At 36.9% G+C, this 8,918-nt stretch overlaps 1 protein-coding gene and 1 long non-coding RNA gene across 6 annotated transcripts; both read left to right on the top strand.

Moving 5' to 3' along the window:
• Positions 1-304: 304 nt before the first annotated feature.
• On the top strand, positions 305-3,562 carry LOC113343568. Of its 5 annotated transcripts, none has more exons than XR_003357300.1 (6): positions 305-656; positions 770-885; positions 1,984-2,015; positions 2,100-2,366; positions 2,726-2,867; positions 3,103-3,562. It is a non-coding gene; the product is annotated as an uncharacterized LOC113343568 (long non-coding RNA). The 5 variants fall into 5 exon arrangements; XR_003357303.1 differs by having other exon boundaries at positions 1,984-2,153; positions 2,244-2,366; XR_003357299.1 differs by lacking the exon at positions 1,984-2,015.
• Positions 3,563-5,932: 2,370 nt separating this feature from the next.
• Positions 5,933-6,628, top strand: LOC113343507. The gene has a single exon (XM_026587664.1). It carries the CDS (start codon positions 5,933-5,935, stop codon positions 6,626-6,628), a length of 696 nt encoding a protein of 231 aa, XP_026443449.1.
• Positions 6,629-8,918: the final 2,290 nt, after the last annotated feature.

The raw sequence follows: 8,918 nt of genomic DNA, 5'->3' as shown, positions 1-8,918 counted from the left end.
AAAATGGAAACACAAAAGCACGAAGAAAACACACATACCTGGATCTGTATGATTTTAATTTGGCCAATGGAAAACCAGAGACTTTACATAAACAAATCCAGAGCGTTGGATCAATATGGTACCCCCAATAGATCACATAAGAGTCTCTCCACCAAATCCAATCCGTATAATAAATTATGTGGCAATAGAAAACCAGAGAACTTCATCCTACGAATAGATTTTCAAAATACCAAAAGCGCACGGATCAGTTGCTTATCCAACGGTGGTGCCAAATTGCCGCCCAAAACATCTTGTGTGGAAAATTTGGAGGGATTTTTGGACGCGTTAGTTTGAATCTGCCGCCCAAAATAATTTTGATTGAAATCTAGATTCTGATAGAAACTTTAAAATTGAAATATCAATCAGAACCCTCAAACTTTCTCCGCTCTCGTTTTGAAACCTAACTCTTTAGAATTGAACTCCTCGAATTTCACATCTTCGATTTCTCACCTTTCTTTCTCTGTCTCAATTCGTCTATAAAATCCTCCTTTTCCCCTAGCCCTTTTCTTCGAATTAAAGAAAAAGTGATGATTTTCTGCAAAGAGGGTTTCATTTTCTGTAATTAGGGTTGATACTTTTGAACTGAGTGTTGGTGTAATAGGGGAAATCCGATTGAAGTAGGTTTTGTAAATAGAGGCAAATCTTTGTTCTTTGGATATGCTTGTAATTTGTTTGATAAAATTACTCTGAGAATTTTCTCTCAGATTTGGTTAGTTGATTTTTGTTTCAGATGGAAATTGGATAATGAGATTGTTTGAAAGGGAATCAGAAGATGAACTGGAGAATTTTAGTCACCACTACTGAAAGCTCACGTTTCAGATGAATAACTTTCTCAGAGAGAAAAAGGTATAATCACTTTCTTCGTTGAAGTTTGTAATTGGATCGATTTCAGTTTTTTTATTTATATTTGATTGTGGGTATATTTTTTATGTTATGGTTCAAGGGCTACCAGAAGTGTCACTGAGTGGTAAAGAATTGTTGTAAGAATGGGTATATGGATTGATTTTAAGAATGATTATAGAACTATGTGTATCAATTTTATGCAGACTGTTTGGTGTTTTCAACTATATGAAAAGGGTTTGGTTTACAGAGGCTGTAAGGTACAGACTATATGTCAAGATATCTAGCATTGTCGAACTGAAATATATGTCATATGTGATGTAGTGAGTTCAAGGATATTTTCATTCCCAAAGTTAAAATTGATGGAGATTCGCGTACATCGGCTATGTGATTAATTGAATTTCTGATGAATTTCAACTTCATTCAATGAATTCCCCTTTTAATGCAATGTCCAAGCTTTTTATTTTTTCTTTTCGTATTACAAACCATCTTGCACTTGGGATAATTTCTAAGAAATTATCTCTGCAAGATATTCTGATTGTATGCAAGATAGTCTGATTGTGATTCTTAGAGTTTGAAAATTATGGGGCTAAGTTGTTGCTGGACCTTACTGTTGGCAGGAGAGTATTACTGAATATTCATGTGTGGTTGGAATGCTGGTTACAAGGCGTTATTGTTTAGTCAATTGAAACTTCTGATGTTAATGTCATTCTTTTTCGCCTTGTCTGCTCGAAATAGGGCCTTTCTTTACTTTCCGATCCATTTAAGCTTGGACCTGTAACATACAAACTGATTTCTACACCTTCATGTCATGGTGATCTATGGAGTTCAAGCCTATCAAATACTAGTGGTAGTGTGCACCCCTTTATCCGCCTCTACTTTACATTTCAGTTTTGAGTAAATCTTTATTATATTTGTAGTTGTAGTACTGGTGTTTATGCTAGTTGAGAGCACATGGTTGGATCATGTATTAGCTTCTAATTTATATTCTTTGGTTTGAGTTCTGAATTCTACATATGTTACAGTTAAGTTTCTCAAGAATTTCAAGTACTGTTGAGAAGGGTGGTGATATAGTCTAACTACAGAACATTCTTTGTATTCCAGTGCAGGGCTTCCCAACCAAAGGATGCGTCATGGTCTAACTGTGCCAAAAACTGATTGATGTAGTGGGGTTTTCAAGTCTTTTGGTTTTCTAATCTGTAGTCTGTTTGTTTCTGCAGGGATTGTTGAGATGGAATTGGAGGTGAATTAAGATGCTGGGATGAATTACTACCGTATGTCTTTGGACTAATCTTGAAGAAAAAATCCATGCAAGATATTCTGATTGTGATTCCGACTGAGGATTGGAGTGCTTGCATTTACAGGACAAAATTAATTAAGTCATTGAAATGCTCATTACTAGAAGCTGTGGTGCCATTAGTAAGCCTGGAATTACTGGACTTTCTGGCGAGTGCATGCTTTGCCTCATTGCTACTGTGGACACAAAGGTGAATAATCTCTCACTCAAAGCTTGAAGTCAATGATATATGATTATCTCTCTATGATGTTCGATTCCTTGTTTTATCTTACTACTCTCGTAATGGCCGCCTTTGTAGCATACACTTTACAGTAGTTTAAGGAAAACATGTGTATTTGCAATTAGTAGAGGAATTGAAGGATTTGTGGGGACGTGGAGGCTTGTAGGTCCAAAAGTCACGATTCCCATGTTCTGTTGGAACATTTGTCACTGATAGCAATTTGTTGAAATTTTCCAGATAATCTGTGTGAAGAAATGACTGAGTTATATATGTTTTTCAGAGTGTTGTGTGTTGGGGTCCTTGATATGGCTGATTTTGACAAACTGCAGGACAATATTGCAATTACATTTTGCAAGTTAGGAAGGATATTTCCCCATATTTTTTTCCGTGATGACGCATTTTCATTCATCTAGCAGAACAAGCAAAGGTTGTTGGTCCAGTGTAGTATAGTTGGATGTTTTCGATTGAGAGGTACGAAAAATATCAATGTCTTTCTTGAACATGAGATTCTGCTGTAATGATTTTTCAGTCATGATACTAAGAGCAAATATTCTATACTTGGGAGAACTTCACAACTACAAAAAGACACCAACTAATTTGTTGATGCAATGCACATTTAACTTGTTGCTTTGCACCAGTAACAGGGTTATTATGTTTTTACATTTGAGAGTGTATTACTCATTCAATTGGTCAATTGTGTTTCCAGGAGGGTCTGCCAATCATGTTTTCTGTGTGCAACAAAATAAAAGGGAGAGGGAGAAAATGTAGAAGAACAAACACAAGATATCTTGGAGCCCGCAAAGCTACCGAAGTCGACGCTTGCAGAGTGGCCTCCGCGAAACTCTGCATTTCTAATTTATCAACTGTTACTGACAAAGTATGCAGTGCAGGCCTCTTAGAGAGTCTCAAGCAATTTGTTTTCCCCCTTTCAGTAGGATATAATCTTAATACATGATTTTCTTAAAGTGTTCTCATGATAACAAAAAATATGTAATTTTAAACTGCTTCAACATATAAAATCCAACAGTGGAGTTTCAAAGTAAAAACAGAATTGTTGTAATTTGTTTATACAGGAATCTATGTACAAACTGTTGTAATTCATGAAAAACGTCAAACAAATAGCTTTTGAACTGTTGAAACTTAGGTCAGTTGCCAACAATAGAGAAGGAAAGGATATGACAGAATTTGGAATGTAATATTGAAATTGTTGATCTCAATGTTAAAAGTTTCAGATTTTCACTGGAATAATGTGTTGTTGGATTTGTAAAAGAGTTTGGTTTAAATTATAGTCAATTTCTCATGTTAACTTTTTTACAATTTGTGCATTCAAGCATTTGATCATAGTGAATCAAATCATTGATTTGAATGAGTTTTCATGTTTCCATTGAATATATCCAATAAAGACTCCCTACTTCAAAAGCCGACTTCACTTTTAACCAGGTGGTGGCCGCTTAAACTTGGTTGCTCAAACAGTTGTACCAATCTATACGTTTTTTAGTTGCTATGAGTATGTGCCTAGAAGTGGATAACTATTTGAGCACTTTTCAAGCTGCTATAGATACCTTGAAAAAGTGATGCAGCGAGCAAACACATCTGGTCGTGGCTGAATATTAGTGGACACAAATTTGTAGCGGCCAAATTATCCGGCAGTTGCAACTTTGGATGCTTAAACCCTTAAAGCGACTAAAATTCTGGGCTCTTGCTAAGATTTTGGTCGCTTAAAGTAGGTTTTCTTGTAGTGATCGTTGTTTTTCTCGGTATCATAAAATTGGACGAAAAAGAAAACATAGAAAGTTAGTTTATTACCTTCAATTAAGAGCTACTGCAGCTTTGTTGAAACTAGTTCCACATAAACCGAGCAGACTTCGCAGGAAGTAAAATATCACAATGATCTGTCTTCACATCTTCACCAAATACTCTCTGAGCACTCCATACCAAAACATTGTCTTCTCCATGTTTGTATCAGCTTCAGCAGCCTTGACAAATATGTAGGAGTGAAATATCACACACTTGTTATCTATGCGATATAGTGATGATTAAGTATGAGCGAAGGGCATCGCTCATGGTTAAACTAAAATGACATATCAAATGATGTCAGCACAGTCACGAGTAAAGTATGAAGAGCCGTGCGAAGTTAATGGAGTGTGCGAGAAGAGTCAATGTAAATGTGCGATAATAACGCACATTAGATCCGAAAATAGGGGGCTTTATTAGATGTACCCCATTATGTATTAGCTGTCATCCACTATGTAATACCTTATATAAAGGGTAGATCATCCATGTAAAAAGGAGAATCTTTTGGAATGCTTAGATAAGAAATTTAGGAGAGAAAAAGTTTATTTGGTGAGCAAGTTAGGGTTTTCTTATTATCCTGTATCCAATTATGTGATTTTAATGAATGAATATATGATTTCCACCATGATTTCTTAGGTTATGGTCTAGATTCTTGTAGGTGTGTAGTTGTAGGATTTCCTGCAACTATATTTTGGCGCTAGAAAAAGCTTGGAGTGATATACCTTTTTGGTGAATTTATTGAGAGATCAAATCTCAGAAATTTATATCTAAATTTTTCAATAAATAAGCGAAGTTTCATCATTAGAACCTTTTAAGTCTCTAAATATTTTTTTCCCTTTACTCATTCAAGAAAGTGGTGATGGTTAGAATTGAATCTATTGTAGAGCAAGCTGCAACAATCAGGAGGAGTAGGAGAATCGCTGGAAGAAGCAGAGCAGAAGCTGCTGAATCTCCAAGAACGGGAGAAAAAACAATTAAAGAAATGAAGCTCACATTGAACCTCAGCGTGAACCAGAGAAGAATAACGTTGTTGATTATGATAGAGTAAGTGTTCATACTGCAAGAACAAATTCTACAGAAGAAGGTATGCAAGAAACTAGAGATGCAGGATTAGTACAAGGAAATGACGAGAATATGACAATTGAAGAACTTCGACAGAGATTGACGGCAGAGCGAAGAAGAGCATGCGAATTTGATACAACAAAACAATGATTTGAGAGAAGAAAATATAAGATAAGGAGTACCACACGTGCAAGTTCCAGAACGAGAACGAGCAGTAGTTCATCAGGATGAAGCAGTCTAATAGGAAAGATGCCAGGCGAAGGCAACCTTTGGGTACCATTGAAGAAAATCCACAAATAGATGATAACTTACAAGATCAACGTGAGAGAAGACGTGAAGAAAAAGATGTAGCAAATAATCAATATGCACATCCACGCGAACTTCTTCGCAGACAACAAAATCAGCAAAATTATGAAAGTGAAGAAGATGATCCAGAGCAAGCGCGGATGATATTGAATGGAAGAGAAATGTTGAGAGATCAATATGAACGCGAAGAGGAAGTTTCACATGCAAGGGATGAAAGAGATATACGCATGAGAAGGATATAAGAGGAAGAAGATAAAGAAATACAAAAAGCTATGCATTAAAATGCTCATGAAAATTGAATGAGACAAGCGAGATTAAAGAGAACTATGCGACAAGATTTAGATCAGACTATGAGCGGAGAAATTCTTAGAGAAATGGCGGAATTAAGAGAAATGATGACGACGCGAAGAGATGGTGGAAGGAGACAATTGGAAGAAGCAGTAGAGGAAGCTGGAAAAATACCTTTTGCGAGACAAATACAACTTGCAATAATACCACTTAAATGTATCTTACCCCTATTCACTAATATATTTGATGGAAGTACACGCGCGGTACAGCACATAAAAGCTTATAGTCGATCTCTATTGCAATGGGAAGAGAATGATGCAGTATTGTGTAAATATTTCTCAGTGAGCTTGACAGGAGAGGATTTTCAATGGTTTGAAGGATTACCAGTGGGAACCATTAGATCATTTCGTCATCTACAGGGAGTCTTTTTGGGACAATATATCAGCAATAATATGTCACGTCCAGGAATTGAAAAGGCGTTCAGTCTTCGCAGAAGGATAAATGAAAGTTTGCGTAATTTAACTACGCGATGGAGAACTATGTGCAGTGAAATAGAAAGACGAGTAGATGAGCGAAATCTTATATTAGCTTTTATCAATGCACTCTTCCCTACATATTTACTGTATACGCAAATCTTCAGGATAAAAGATACAATAACAATGTTAGAGCTGCGCGAATATAAAAAAGAATACATAGCGCTTGAGGATAAGCAGAGAGATATGGAGTCTTACCCAATTGCGATTTCCAATGGGAATGAAGGGAATGCAAGTTTACTTCCATGAATGACAAATACTGTTGCGAGCACATCTCAAGGAAGTCAAGGAAAGAAAAATTTAAAAGAACATCAAGAGGAAGGACGAAAGCTTGTAGCCATGGGAAGTAGAAATCAAGAGGAGTTAGAGAGAGAGTATAAAGAAAAGAAATTTCATAATCGTGGAGGAAACAATAAAATTCAAAGAATGGATAATCAGCCTGAAGGTTATGGAGGTCAACAACCGTTATAATCGACGTCAAGGAACTGGTAAAGTGGTTTGGGAGCAGATAAAAATGCCTCATCTAAATACTGCAATAGATAAAATATGGGAAGCTGTAATTTTAATGGAAGACATAACAGAACCACATAATATGGGAGATGAACCACAACCGGGAACAAGAAGCAAAGAGTTCTGTGCATATCATCGCTTCCATGGTCACACCACAAACAATTGTAGAAATGTGAAGAAAATCATTTTGCGAATGATTGATCAAGGAAAATTAAATCACTTATTGGTGCAACAACAGAATCTACCACCACCACCACCAGAAGGGCACACGCAAAATGCAGAGAAAGGAAGGAATACATACTTAATAGAAGTGGGAGCGAAGGCTAAGAACTTGTATTGTAATTCGATAATACATTCATTCAGAAGTATAGAGGACTTTCATGATAATATCTTAAGTCGAGTCTATGCGAGAGATGTCGATAGAAGAGAGATTCTTAACCTTGCGAAGATGTCGCCCTTGAAAGATTGGTAGAAGCAACCAATTTCGTTCAACGCAGAAGAGGTGCCAGGAGGAGGAGAGCCACATGAATGTCCATTGGTGGTGAAGTTAGGGATAAATCCAAAAGAAAAAGTTGATGAAGACGAAGAGGATGATACAAATACGTGGGCTATAGATAGAATATTAATAGATCCTGGAAGTTCCTTAGATATTCTGTTCTACCAAACATACAAGACTATGGGTGGTAGAGATGATGAGCTGATTCTATCAGCGTACAAGTTTATGGTTTTAACGGTACAACCAATAAACCAAAAGGACAAGTAACTATGCGAATTCCTTTAAAGAACCTGACATCAGAGATTGTATTCTGCGTGGTTGACGTAGAATCACCCTATAATGCCTTGATTGGAAGACCATGGCTCCATAGTATTCTGAAAGTTACTTCAACTTTTCATCGGTGCATCAAATTCCCCATGCCCCAAGGTATTGGAATTATAAGAGGAGATCCAATTGAAAGCAAAACCTTTAAGGAAATAGATGTTGACAAGTGCGAAGAGCGTGACAGCAAGAGAAGAGATTGGAAGAAGCAGGTTCAGGAATGTCAAAGAGGCGAAAAACTAATGGTTGATGTCGTATCCAAAAATGAAGAAGTTAATAAGAATGATGGAAATGATGCTGAAACAGAATTTTTTGCGAGCAAACGCAGTAAGCGAATGCGAAAAACTGAATTTCAGGAAGGAGAATGGGTGTTGAAGCAAAATTTACATACTCATAAAAATGGTGAAGAAGTCATGGAAAGCATATGCGAAGGGCCGTATAAAGTTAAGAAAGCAATAGGTAATGGAATATACAAACTGGAAGAAGGAAAAGAAGGAAAGGCATCTACTGGAATCTGGAACCAGGTATATTTGAAGAAGTATGAGCCATGTGATAACTATCGCATGAGTGACACTGAAGAGCTTATGCGAATTAATGTTCTGAAAAACATTTGCGAACTCAAAGAAGAAAAAAAGGCGAAAGAAGCAAGTGAGTAGTCTTTGAAGCAAATCTATTTTTTATTCATGAGTAAGAACATAATAAAAATTCTATGTACTAGAGTTGTATAACTCAAAAGTAACAGTGGAATGAAAAACTTTATTTCATTATGAAGATATTGAGTTAAGAAAAGGCAAAAGTAAGACCTTATCATAAGACCTTAATAGAAGGCAACAAAAGTAAAGACTCTAATTAGGGAGGCTAGGCATCCAATTGTGGCGTGCACCTTAGTTCGCATAAATGCAAGAGGCAAAGATAAGACCTAACGCACGTCATAATTGGGGAAAACCTGGTGAACATGGCTCAAGGGAAAGCTACATCGACCCTGGAACTTGAGTCATGGAGATTTGGGGTAAGATGAAATCCCATCCAGGAGAGACACCTAAATCGAAATATTAAGGTAATAACATCTCTCCTAAGGAGTGCAGAAACTCGATCAGGGCGCCGAGGTACACGGTTGAGTCAAGAGTGACCGGGGATTCTGGAGGCGTACCTTGCCACGCTTGACAAGTCCTGACTATGATGCACTTGGTCCGAAGAAACCCCACTTAGGGT

The sequence above is a fragment of the Papaver somniferum genome, unplaced genomic scaffold (assembly GCF_003573695.1).
Source record: "Papaver somniferum cultivar HN1 unplaced genomic scaffold, ASM357369v1 unplaced-scaffold_6, whole genome shotgun sequence".
Taxonomy (NCBI): Eukaryota; Viridiplantae; Streptophyta; class Magnoliopsida; order Ranunculales; family Papaveraceae; genus Papaver; species Papaver somniferum.
The sequence above is the reverse complement of the archived record's forward strand: the minus strand, read 5'-3'. Positions and strand labels throughout refer to the sequence as shown.